Source organism: Osmerus mordax, chromosome 7 (assembly GCF_038355195.1).
Source record: "Osmerus mordax isolate fOsmMor3 chromosome 7, fOsmMor3.pri, whole genome shotgun sequence".
Lineage (NCBI taxonomy): Eukaryota > Metazoa > Chordata > Actinopteri > Osmeriformes > Osmeridae > Osmerus > Osmerus mordax.
In genome coordinates, this window is record NC_090056.1 from 4,272,257 (window position 1) to 4,284,725 (window position 12,469).

At 48.7% G+C, this 12,469-nt stretch overlaps 2 protein-coding genes across 3 annotated transcripts; one reads left to right on the forward strand and one right to left on the reverse strand.

Moving 5' to 3' along the window:
* Window positions 1–4,865: 4,865 nt before the first annotated feature.
* si:dkey-72l14.3 (Glyco_hydro_56 domain-containing protein) lies at window positions 4,866–6,844 on the forward strand. The gene is made up of 4 exons (XM_067240912.1): window positions 4,866–5,366; window positions 5,466–5,855; window positions 6,013–6,099; window positions 6,329–6,844. Exons 1-4 carry the CDS (start codon window positions 4,866–4,868, stop codon window positions 6,842–6,844), a joined length of 1,494 nt encoding a protein of 497 aa, XP_067097013.1.
* A 793-nt stretch (window positions 6,845–7,637) lies between these two features.
* Window positions 7,638–11,529, reverse strand: borcs6 (BLOC-1 related complex subunit 6). Of its 2 annotated transcripts, none has more exons than XM_067240282.1 (6): window positions 11,469–11,529; window positions 10,118–10,749; window positions 9,616–10,006; window positions 8,875–9,038; window positions 8,667–8,750; window positions 7,638–8,406 (listed from the first exon to the last, which is right to left on the reverse strand). In XM_067240282.1, the coding sequence occupies exons 2-6, from the start codon at window positions 10,736–10,738 to the stop codon at window positions 8,281–8,283; spliced, it is 1,386 nt and encodes a 461-aa protein (XP_067096383.1). In that variant the 5' UTR covers window positions 10,739–10,749; window positions 11,469–11,529; the 3' UTR covers window positions 7,638–8,280. The 2 variants fall into 2 exon arrangements, with proteins under 2 accessions (XP_067096383.1, XP_067096384.1); XM_067240283.1 differs by having other exon boundaries at window positions 11,464–11,483.
* Window positions 11,530–12,469: the final 940 nt, after the last annotated feature.

Consider the following 12,469-nt stretch of genomic DNA (forward strand, 5'->3'; position numbering starts at 1 on the left):
AGAGACAGAGTGAGAGAGACAAAGTGAGAGAGACAAAGTGAGAGAGACAGAGTGAGAGAGACAGAGTGAGAGAGACAGAGTGAGAGAGACAAAGTGAGAGAGACAAAGTGAGAGAGACAAAGTGAGAGAGACAGAGGGAGAGAGACAGAGGGAGAGAAACAGAGTGAGAGAGACAGAGTGAGAGAGACAGAGTGAGAGAGTCAGAGTCAGAGAGATACATCGAGAAGGCTAAAGTAAGAAAGATAGAGTGAAAGATAATGAGAGAAAATGGAGATCAAACCTAGAGGCCTATTCACAATCCGTAATGCTTAGGAACACGCCACGCATACAACTAACAAGATATGAAATTAGACAGGGGTGTATGTGGGTGTGGGGTGTGTGTGTGTGGAGAAATACACAACTAAAGGGAGGGAGGGGGGGGGGGTAGAAGCATGGAGGGAGGCGTTGTGGCAGTGTGATTATCTGGGATTACGGCCAGAATGGCCCTGTGAGTAGATGTGGTCTACGCTGACCCTGCTTACCGCCAGATTAGCCAGGTGAAGGCTGTCGTCTCTCGCGCTCTCCCTCCCTCCTTCCCCGTGCGTCCCAGGGACACCTTTCCATCCTGTCGCTCCCTCAAACAAACACACATCCATGCCAGCCTCCTGCCGTCCACCCTGGCTTGCTCCTGCTGGGTCTAACCTGCATTCTCTGGACTTGAACCGCCGACAGAACAGGATACCGAACAGGATACAGAACAGATTACAGAACTGCCGACAGAACAGATTACAGGACAGAGCGCCGAACAGACTGCAGAAGAGACTCCAGAACGGACTACGGAACAGAATTCAAGCCGACTCGTGGAACGCATCCAGAAGAACGTCTTCCTGGACGACCAAAACAACACGTGTGACAGGAACCTCGGGGCCCTCTGAGCAGCCTCTCATCTGGGGAAGCTCCTCGCCCCCTGAGAGGACAAGCCATCGCTCCTGGAGCACAGGCTATCCGGGCGGGGTTGGCTGTCTGGGTAAACATCCAGAGACTTAGATTTGTGTTGGAGTTGAGAAGGAAGGAAGTTGAGAATCCCTTCCCAACTGAGACCTCCAACGTGAACCTCAACACCTGAGGAACTTTCACACCCAGGGGGACCAACAGGTGACCCCTGGTCTCCTTCCTCATCTCCAGACCAATCCCATGGTGAGGTGAGTGACCACAGCTTTATCGAGAGCTTCAGAACATTAACTCTGGGATTTGGTTCAGACCCCACAGTGACCCTGCTAAATCTGGGATCACGGATGTACATATATACATTGTGCCTGTGGCCAGGTGGTCTACATTTGTAGAGATGAAGGTCCTCTGGTTGTTTCCACACTCTGAAAAGAGGATCTTAAAACGTAACCGTGGAAGAACTCTGCTTTAAATAGTCCTAGATAAAAAACACTTTCAGATGCATATGTTTAGTTTTTTTGGTTTCAACAAAAGTGTGTCAGAAAAGCCCATTAGATAGATAAAGACAAACTTCATTGATCCCTGAGGGGAAATTGCATCGTTACAGCAGCAGTAGAAATAGACAATAAGTTCCGGTTAGAAACTAGTTTTAATAACTCATGCCTCACTGTTCAATCCCCAGGATCTGATGGGAGGATTCTGTGTTCTATAGCCAGGCTGGGAGTTGGGGAGACGATAAATCCTTCAGTCTAAATATGAGGAGGAAGAGCTTTGAAATGGTGCCTTAGAACATCATAGATTATAGTCTCAGAGGGTGTATGACTAAGGTTGTCTAACACACACACACACACACGCACTGCACACGCACACACACATAGTATGACGCACTGCTCCAGTATTACTGTAAATGTATTATCTATACTAACCTAAACATACCATTTCTTAAATTCACAAGTTGTTTAACCCTTGTGTTATCTTCGGGTCATTCTGACCCATCAGTCATTGTGACCCACCATCGTATTGCGACAACTTTACCGCATACAAAAACAAAGTGAAGCATTTTCTTTTAACCGTTCGGCTGTCTCAGACCCCCCACACTGCGAAGGTTAAAAGAAAAAAAAAAAAATTGTTTTTGTATTGGGTAAAATTGGGTAAACACAATGATGGTTTGTTATGAACCTTTGGGTCATGTGACCCGAAGGCAGCACAAGGGTTAACCTGGCTGTCAGAGTAATAATACATTTTTGTACACCCTGAGAGCGACCACACACACACACACACACACACCACTTTGCCTAGTGGATGAACAAAGATGTGCAGATTACTGTTGCTGATGGGATCAGTGTTGTTTTTACCATGGTGGGGCAATGGGCCCTCTAAGTGTGTGTAGAAGAGCTGTGCTTCATGTTTTGGTGATGGAACAAATTCCTGCTAAGCTCGCCCATCAATCCCTGGTTCCTGGTCAGAGCGAGAGCACATGCAGCAGCGGGTGGAGAAACACGCAAGCAGACCGTCTATCACCAGCTAGTACCCAGCCAACTGTGGAGAGGGGTGTGTGTGTGTGTGCAGACAGGGGTGTGTGTGTCTGGAGAGGGGTGTGTGTGTCTGAAGAGGGGTGTGTGTGTCTGGAGAGGGGTGTGTGTGTCTGGAGAGGGATGTTTATGTGTGTGGAAAAGGGTGTATGTGTGGAGAGGGGTGTGTGCGTGTAGAGAGAGGGGTGTGTGTGGAGGGATATGTGTGAGTGTGTGTGTGTGGAGGTGTGTGTGTGTAGAGGGGTATGTGTGTGTGTATAGAGAGAGAGGTGTGTGTGTGTAGAGGGGTATGTGTGTGTGTGGAGAGAGAGGTGTGTGTGGTTCCTCTGCAGTTTGGCTATGTGGTGCCTAGGAGGGAACAGAACCTGGGTCAATCCAAGTACTCTAAGCAGAACTGCATTCCTTCCTCATGTCCCATCTAACATGACTGGATAGGTGCTCCCCTACACACCAGTCACCAAGTCCACACAGGAGAGATTTGTCTGAGGAAGGGAAGATGGAAGGATGCAGTCCTGTAAGTGATCATAATTTGGGAGAAATTCAAATATTTACCACGTTGATAATCCTAATTAGTATATCAAATCATACTGTATTCCTATATTTGCTTTTTAATTTATATAACTTTATGTAATGAGATGCGACCTGATCTTATATCATTACACTATACTTTCATCTTAATATTATTTTATTGCTTTCTTTGCATTACTGCATTCATTCAGATAGATTATTGTTGTTAAAAAGGCAATAGTAGTTATTTGTTAAGTTGCCCAGACAGAGCATGTTTTGGATAATGACCATATTTGGTAATTGTTTGGTCATGTGACTCCACTCCACACGTTATATTTATTATATTTATGTGCTTCATGGCACGAATAGATAGCTTTTTGGTCATGTGACTTATCATCCACAAGTCATCCATCTCAGAGTCAGAAAGGTTTATGTATACATGTTGCACAGCGGCAGTTTGTTTCGAGTGATAATTACTCATAAATGTACGGGAGACTTTGTCAAATTTGTGTGCGTCCATGTATACGTAAGTTGACTTTGTATCTCGTCATTATATGTTCGTGATAGTTTACCTTGCTCATAATTGTCATGAGGAGTGTAATTTGATTAACCTAGCATGATGGTACTGTTCGTGAACTCCCTTAGCATAAACTGCTAACTAATGTACAAATACGAGTGTTGAAGTTTACCGATGCTACTGTAAACTGTTGAGCGGTCTTTCATTTAGCGTATATGCCCTTGTTGATTTTAAAGTAAGCCAGTAGCATGTCATTACTTAAGAGGTTGAATTCTTAGTTAGTTCCCTGTATAACTTGTTATTTAAATGCACCATACAGGGTCGTGTATTAATGTACATTCTGTTTGTACTTTACTTTCAGAACCACACACGCACTCACCCACTTACAATACATTCCTCATTTGTGTTTATACAATACAAAGTGTTAATAATCAATCTGGATATCCAAGCCTCCATTCTTTCCCATTCTAATCGGATGACCCTCAGTGGTTACAAATTTCCCGAAAGCCCTCTATAACAATCGTATTGCTCACTGTGTCAGTTCCCCATGCCCTGTTCTCAGACCAGACAGGAAGCTGTCAGGACCATATGACACAATTGACAATGACTGCCTTTTTAGATGAATCTGTCAACTTTTTCCATATACCACCTGTTATGCCTTATCTGTGGGCTACTCTGTGTTCATTATATGAATGAGCCCTCACAATTTTCATGCCTTTTCAATGGACCATATACAATATGTGCCTTGAATATTAGTCATCATATTTTTGTCCAGTGTTACTCCATGTCCTGCCAGCTGAATAAATGAAATGCTACAAACATCCCAGAACCTCAGTAGGTGCCACAGGTTGGTAAAGAGGCACAACTTTCGTTAACAGAGTAGGGAGAAGTCATCCGTACAAGCAGTGTGGGGGTGGCACTAATGAATCCTATTAACCACAATGTAATTAAATCCCGTGGAAATCCACGACCTCTGTCTTTACCCTTCTAAATCTCGCCGCTCTCCTTTTCTCCACGTCTCCCTCTTTTTCCCTCCTCCTCTCACCGTACTTTCCTCTGACGCATTGTCCTTGTTCACCTCAGCGTAGGGGCCGCTCTGATTGGTTGGAGGTGGAGGACAGTAGGGGTTAGTGGATTAATCTACTGCTGACAACAAAGGCCTTCGGAGTAAATGCTTAGTCTGTCCTGGGAGTAGGGCTCTGGTCAGGGCCGTACTAGACTGGAGTGTGTGTATGCGAGTACGCATCCAAAGTTTTCATCCAGTCTGCCGGTCCAACTGTAAATTGATTGTTCGGGTCCTGCTTGTGTCTCCAGGGCTATGATTGGCTGAGCAAGCTTGCGTGACACACAGAGCCGTCTCCATGGCGTGGACAGAACCGGGAATGGGACGGGAGCCCCTCCTATTGGGTCTCCTGGTTCTCCTCTACATCCCCAGGCCCAGCCTCGGCGGCCCCTCCCAGCCTGCCCTCGCCCCTCTCTTCCCCGGCAAGCCCTTCATGGTGTTCTGGGGGTTTCCAGACACGGCCTGCTCCGGCCGGCCGGACCCAGGGGCCTATGGCATGGAGCGCGAGGGCCGGGTGACGGTGTTCTACGAGGATTCTCTGGGCCACTACCCCTACTACACGGACCAGGGCCAGCCTGTCAACGGGGGATTGCCTCAGCACACCCGGCTGGACAACCACCTCCAGAAGACGGGGGAGGACTTGGCGGTCTTGCTGCCCCAGGTGGGGTACCAGGGGCTGGGGGTGCTGCGCTGGGAGGAGTGGGCCCCCCAGTGGAGCAGGAACCAGGAGAAGCAGGGCCTGTACCTGGAGGAGTCCAGAGCTCTTCTCAGGGCTTTCTTTCCCGACTGGAGCCCCGAGGAGGTGGAGAAGTGGTCCCAGGTAGGAGGGTTTCCGAAACGGCACCATTTCTTTACCTGTACATGAAATACACATCTCAATCACAACAAACCGTCTCATATTGATGATGTCATGTGCCAGGTGGACTTCGAGGCGGCTGCTCAGTCCATTCTGACTGAGACGCTATGGGAGGTCCGCAGGCTCCGCCCCAAGGCTCTGTGGGGCGTGTCCCCGTACCCCGACTGTTACAACTCCAGCCCCAGCCAGTCTCTCTCCAACTACACCGGACGCTGCCCGGCAGCGGAGATGGCCCTTAACGACGAAATGCTGTGGCTATGGAAACGCTGCTCTGCCCTCTACCCCTCCCTCACCCTGGAGAAGCTGACCCCTAACCCCCAGGCCAGGCTGTACGTGTCCAATCAGATCCGAGAGGCGATGAGAGTGGCGTCTTTGGCCGGGACCGCCTACGACATCCCTGTGTTCCCATTGGTCCAAGGTGTCTACTCTTCGACCAATACTTACCTATCTGAGGTAAGTGTCCATCCTGGTTGAAAGCCAAGGTTAGAAGATGTGTAGTTCTGAGGCAGGTGTGTGGATCTGACGCAGGTTAGTGGATCTGAGGCAGGTGTGTGGATCTGAGGCAGGTGTGTGGTTCCGTAGACTGACGATCACTGTGCTCTCCCTGCAGGCTGACTTGGTCAACACGATCGGAGAGAGTGTTGCTATGGGGACAGCCGGGGCCATCATGTGGGACAAAACACCCATCAAGACCCAGGTATCTATCAACACTATATATCAGTACAGTAGCTATTGGTACAATATCTATCCATCTAACATTTAACTATTGAAATACACTAAGTTAGCATTGTTAAATGCATATAGGACAGTACTAGAACTAGAAGTACTAGAAGTGCACGGTTCTAACAGTACCTATGTTACATCCGTCATGGTATCCATCTCTTCCTGTGTGTGTGATGCCCCTTCTGTGCTCCCCGGCCCCCCAGAGAGCGTGCTCGGAGCTGGCAGCGTACGTGCGCGACGTCCTGGGGCCGTACGCCGTCAACATCACCACCGCCGCCCGCCTCTGCTCCGTCTCCCTGTGCCAGGGGCGCGGCCGCTGCGTCCGGAGGAATGCCGAGAGCTCGGCCTACCTCCACCTGCCCCGGCCTGACTTCCTGCTGGGGCTGGAGAAGGCGCAGGGCGTGGCGGCCACCGGCCAGCTGAGCCCAGCCGGCCTGGACAGGTGGAGGAGGGACTTCAGGTGCCAGTGGTACGAGGCCCTGGAGGGGGCCGCTGCCGACGAGCAGTCCCCCAAGGACGGGGCAGCGCTGGGGGGGCAGAGCCAGGGACAGGGACAGAGAGTCCCACCGCCCTCGCCAAAGCCTCTGACGGAGCCGAGCGGGGGCGTCTCCCCTGGAGCCTCGGTGCCGACGCCCTCGGACCACAGTGCGCCGCCCCTCTCTGCCGCCATCTTGCCTGCGTTGCTTCTTGCCTCAGCTCTCTGCCTCGTCCAACCTTGAACAACCCTGGAGAGGGGGAACTTGTTTCGCCTACTGGGGTTGCCCAGGCAGCTTAAGATGTTCAGCAGAAACTCCATGGTTTGGGACATCGGAGAAGACCCTGCTGAACTCTCAGGACTGAGGTCAAGGATCAGGCTGCATGATTGTATTCCAACACTGTTGCACCCGGTGTTTAAACAAGTGTGTCTGATAGAAACTCTGGAGAGATTAAAGGTGATTTCACAAAAAGAGTTCAATAGAAATGTGGACCGTTGACCAAGACTCAGGTGTTGGGGGAAAAAAACAAGAAAACAACCGAACAGAGCTCTTGCACAGCAACACACCAGCTATCCAACCACAACCCCTCACCACATTACTTCATCAAGAACATATTCATGTAATAGGTGCAGTGCTGTAGAGTCGTGGATCTGTATTTCACCACAACGACGTGACCAGTATGTGTTTTCTATGTGCATTTTCACCTTTATCCTTATTGTATAGTGAAATACTATATGAGCTCCTTTGTAACTTGCTACCTGTTATCTTCTTCATGTATTAAATACTGGCTGTATGAGACTCATCTCCATCCAGTGTTCAGGCCTCTCTCTCCTGGTCCTTCTGATCCAGGATTAGGGGTGATCTCAGAATGTCAAGGTCAACTAGGACCAGGTTTGCTTTTCACTCATACATGAACATAAGATATAACCATATAGCCTATAAAAAAATAGCTAAGCTGCTGAGTAAATAGCGACCGTATTGTGACCGTGGGTCTGATCGTGTTGTGACCGAGACCCCTGGATAACCAAAGCCATCAGACATCTCATGTAAATTTATTATGTTATTTTTCTTAAAATATACACGACAAAGGGTAGTAGCTCAATCATCTGGCTGAGTTTCCGTTACAGAAAGAGATTGTATGTACACACAGGTGCTTCTGACCAATTCATTCATATTCTCTGTACAAACGAGCATGTAGCGAAGATGACCTCTCCCGCACGCCCCCCACCCCCCACGGAAAAAAACATCACTTTGGGCAAAAGTTACAACCCCGTACAGTAGTACCATCGTACAACTAGTGCTAGTACTACAATAGTACCGGTCCACCAACCAGTGACATGACTAAGGGTACCACAGAGAGAGGAGGGGGGGTAGAGATGGATACACAGAGGGGGCCCTCATGTGGGCAGCAGTGGTTAGTGCAATCTGAGCCAGGTAGGCTGGACGGAGCCGAGCAGGTACTTCATCATCATCATCTTCATCAGCATACATCAGTGCCCCGCTGAACTGTCAATCACTATGACCGTCCCGAGCAGACGTGGAATTCACACAGGAGGAGGCAGCGGATCATCCGATTAGTAGCCGTTATTCCAGAAAGGGGCGGGGTCAAAGTGTCGCCAGTGTTTCAGGGTTCAGGGGGGGAGGTAGGGAAAGCTGACGGTGTCTGGGAAGGGGCGGGGTTACTTGCAGATTGCTTCCAGAGCATCCAGGGTGCGTTTGACATCTCGTATCTGGGCCGCCAGGGTGTGTATGGGCTGCATGGAGCGGTCCAGCTCCTCACAGCGAGCCATCAGTGTGTACATTCCCTTCACACACACACACGCACAGATGCACAAGCATGTTAAAACTGATATTAACACTTGGTGTTTCACCCACAAAAACCCGACAATTTCCTCACACACACAGCAATATCCACAGACCTTCTTCAAACTAATTTCACAATATCTCTGCTCACCCCCCCATGCACACACACACACACACATTGTACAGCACTTTGATCAATGGTTGTTGTTTTTAAATGTGCTCTATTAATAAACTTGAATTGACTTAACACACGGTCTCTCACCTTTATACTCATATCCACAGACTCCCCCAAACTGTCCACAGAGTCTCTGTAGGTCTGAATGTAACCCACACTCAGAGCAGTCATCTACAGATGGACAGAGAGACACTGTTATGAGGGCAAAGAGGACGTCACACATAAAAGGAAGGAAGGAACAAAGAAAGAAAGAAAGAAAGAAAGGAGGATGTGGACATGACTGAACCACACTCACGTTCTGGATGGTTCCGTTGAGGCTGCGCATCATCATCTCCACGCTGTGGGCCACTTCCTGGGTGTGTCTCTCCAGGTCCAATAGGACAGCAGGGTCGATGGGTGGGATGTCTGCCGGCCGCCGCAAAGACCCCCGACCTCGATAGATGGGCCCTGAGCAGTCCGCTACACAAACAAACACACACACACCTTTTAACACCAGCAAAATACTTAATTGATGTGGGGAAATGGGAGTACAACGGTACTTAGGAATGGTTTGCTGGACCCCATGTTAGTTTCCTCAATGATCACACTGACTCTTGCTTAGAGTCTTGTTGCTCTTGTTGGTTAGTGGTAACTGATTAAAATTGTTGTACTCGCTGTGAAATATTTTTTACTGTTGCTTGCTTTTCTACAGGTACACTTGCACTTATAGCGATTCATGTTGTTTAATTGTAACTTGTTTAACTACATGCTCTTGTGGTTCTTCCCTTTGGTACTTATTTTGGTTGTTCACAATATGTGCTTCATGTTTTGGCTACCCGCAATGTTTTTGGGGCTATCTCGTTGTTATTATCAGTGACCTATGCACTTTGTAAAGCTCTCCCTTGGAAGTCGCTTTGGATAAAAGTGTCTGCTAAATGAATAAATGTAAATGTCCTACACTTTAATTGCGACCTTTAAGTAGTATGTGATAGCCATGCAATGATGCAGAAGTCCCCCCCACCCTCTCCATCCCATAATAAGCTCTCTGAACACTCACAGTCTCTCTCAGACTCGCAGTCACAGTCAAGACTGGGTTTGGAGCTCATCTTGATCTTCTGCTCCAGGTTGCGTGTGATGAAATGGGTCAGGTCTCCATCGTGGCTGACCGTCCCCTCCAGCTCCAGAGCGCTGGAGATGGTGGCCCTGCGCCCCTCGGGCTGGCCCCCCCGGCCCCCGCCCCGCCCCCCCCCAGTGGCCCCGCCGCACGCCTGGCTGATCTCGTCCAGGCTCTTGCTGTCCTGCATGCCCCTGGCCAGGCGCTCGCGCTCCGGAACGTTCCGCACGCGTACCTGGGCCATGACGTGGGGCGGGCAGGGGCTGCTGTCTGGCTCCGCTGGGGGAGGGGGCAGGGCCAGGGGTGCCGAGGATGCGAGACTCGGGACGCCGGGCTGAAGGGGAGAGAGGGGGAGAGTAGAAACGACAGGTCACTAACAGAGAGAGGGGTCACTTGTCCTCTCAGACACATTCACATGCTGAATCTCACACACAAACACACACACCTCAGCCTCATCTTCAGCGTCTGGGACTCCTTCTCCATGCTTTTCTTCTCTCTCCTTCTTCTCATCCTCCTCGTCATCCTGCGTTTCCTTCTCTCCCTCCGATCCCCTGCTGCCCTCCTCTCCAGAACAGCATCTGTCAGTCTCTATGTGTGCCGTCTCTGTGTGCCGGCTCTGACGGCCAGCGGAGGATTTGGACGGGGCATCGTCCCGGCTCTCGTCTGATTGGTGAGGGGCCGAATGGAGCGTGTCCGGGGGCGACGCTGATGGTTCTGTGTCTGCCGTGCAGGTGGCAGAGGGCTGTGCATTAGGGTGTGACGAGGTTGTGAGTGTCTGTGTGTCTGCATACGAGTTGAGGGCTGCTGTGTCTGTGTATCCGTCGCTTTCGCATGGCGTCTCTCCTTCCAGACAGATGCCAGGCTCTCCCACTGAGACTTCCTCAGAGTCCTGCCCAGGACAGGGCACCCTGCCCCCACACTTCAGGGGCTGCCACGAGGGGATGGAACCAGAACCAGGGGCGGGACCAAGCAGGCCATTTGCACTGCATAGATCGGGCGAGTCAGGCGTAGACACCCCATTTGCTGCTTCGGGCACCTCTTGGCCAATCACAGGGGAGAGACTCATCCCTCCACCTGCTACACAAGACAGAAAAAAACAATCAAGTATAGTTACTAGCTATCTTAAAGTAGATTTCCACTGAAATGTCTTAACTTAATTGGATTGCATTAGCTGCATTAGGTCTACTGTCAGAACACGTTTTCAGAACATAACTTTGTCTCGAAGCATGAGAATGGTGTCGGAAGTACGCAAGTAAACAATATGGAATCATACATTTTTTTCCAGTTCCGAATTACATTATGACTGAAACTTGTTACATCGAGAAAGAATACCAGAATCGGACGGCCAAGCTCAATTTTGCTAGCTAGCACGCTAGGTGCTGCAATTAACGTTACAGTGTTGTAGCTGTCATAATCTGGATGTGCTAGTATCCTGGCTGCTGCTTACTCCCTGTGTTCGACAAAATATAAAGCTAAAAAGCAACAATGTTAACTTTGCGCTAGTATGGCGTTAAAACAACGAACGCGTTAGACTTAAACGTCTACAATCTAGCGATGCATCAAATACAAATAGCTGCACTAGCTGATGCCAGAACCAATAAATTACTTTAGCCCCAGTAGCAAAGCTTGCTAAGCTACATTAGCCAGGCCTCAAATTCTAAATTACTCATATCTCCTTTGTTGTTTCGTGTCAAGAATACAAACCCCACAGGGGTGTGTGGGGGCTTCGTATTCATCACCAAATCACAACAGTGTCATAAACATGCAGTTTTCTTTGCGATAAATAGTTACTTTACCACTGTAGTTTTATATCCCAAGTGATGCTGGCGAACAAACCAATGTCCGCTTCGTAAATCCTTCCCCGAGAGCTGCTGGAGCGCTATGATAGTTCCGTACAGCCCTATGACGGCGAACGGTATAATACTAAATTATATTAGAAATCATGTCATACTTTTCTGTGTGTCATAAAAAATGTATTGTGTGTTTATATAATAACATTTTTGTTTAGGGTTTTTATTTTTGTTTTGTTTTTATGAATAAAATGAAAAAAAGGGAAACAACAGCCTCAAAATAGAGAAACAAGATTTGAGGAATTAACTACCGCTTTTATGTAAGGGCCACTGCTGCCTCTCTCTATTTCCCTTTCTCTCTCTTTCCCACAGAGGGAGACAGAGACCATGGTGCAGTTCCAGTGTGGAGCCTGTGCCACATGGATGTAAGAGTGTGACTGTGTGGTGAGTGCCACACCCATGGTCCATGTCCCTCTCACTCACAGTCTTGCCATGCTCTAGAATGGAGGTACAGTCATCTTCAGGAACCCTTCATATCAACATGTGACTAGGCCTAGTGTCTGTCGTGTACTGGGCGATGTTTTTGAGATTATTCCCCTTCCTTCCTTCCTTCTTTCATTCCTTCCTTCCGTCCTTGCTTCCTTCCTTCCTCTTTCCTCTTTCCCTCACGTTTATTATGATCCGGCCACGACTGGATGTTCTGTGATCTTCTGTGATTTCCCAGAGAAGGAATCAAGAAAGTATGTATTTGGAGAGAATTAGGGAAAGAGAATGTTGTGATACAACATCCTCTAAGATTTCGGGGGCTAAGGATTTACTATCTGAGATCACTTCATGTCACACAATAACTCTTTGTTTACTCATTGTGCACCATCCCATAATACACTCTCTCGTGGTCACAAACTGAGCCTGCAGTGTTTATTGTCTACTAATTTGTTTCGCTCTGTATCCGTGGAAAAAAAAGGAATTTGAGAGTTTTTTTGTGCTGCCACATGATGATATAGAAC

Excerpts from the sequence above, each read along its gene's own strand:
- si:dkey-72l14.3 (XM_067240912.1), top strand. The coding sequence starts at position 4,866 with ATGGGACGGGAGCCCCTCCTATTGGGTCTCCTGGTTCTCCTCTACATC. Across the intron at positions 5,367-5,465 it reads AGGTGGAGAAGTGGTCCCAG|GTGGACTTCGAGGCGGCTGC; the intron begins GTAGGAGGGTTT and ends GTCATGTGCCAG. Across the intron at positions 6,100-6,328 it reads AAACACCCATCAAGACCCAG|AGAGCGTGCTCGGAGCTGGC; the intron begins GTATCTATCAAC and ends CCGGCCCCCCAG.
- borcs6 (XM_067240282.1), bottom strand. The coding sequence starts at position 10,738 with ATGAGTCTCTCCCCTGTGATTGGCCAAGAGGTGCCCGAAGCAGCAAAT. Across the intron at positions 8,751-8,874 it reads TCAACGGAACCATCCAGAAC|ATGACTGCTCTGAGTGTGGG; the intron begins GTGAGTGTGGTT and ends GTCCATCTGTAG. Across the intron at positions 8,407-8,666 it reads CTGTGGATATGAGTATAAAG|GGAATGTACACACTGATGGC; the intron begins GTGAGAGACCGT and ends GTGTGTGTGAAG.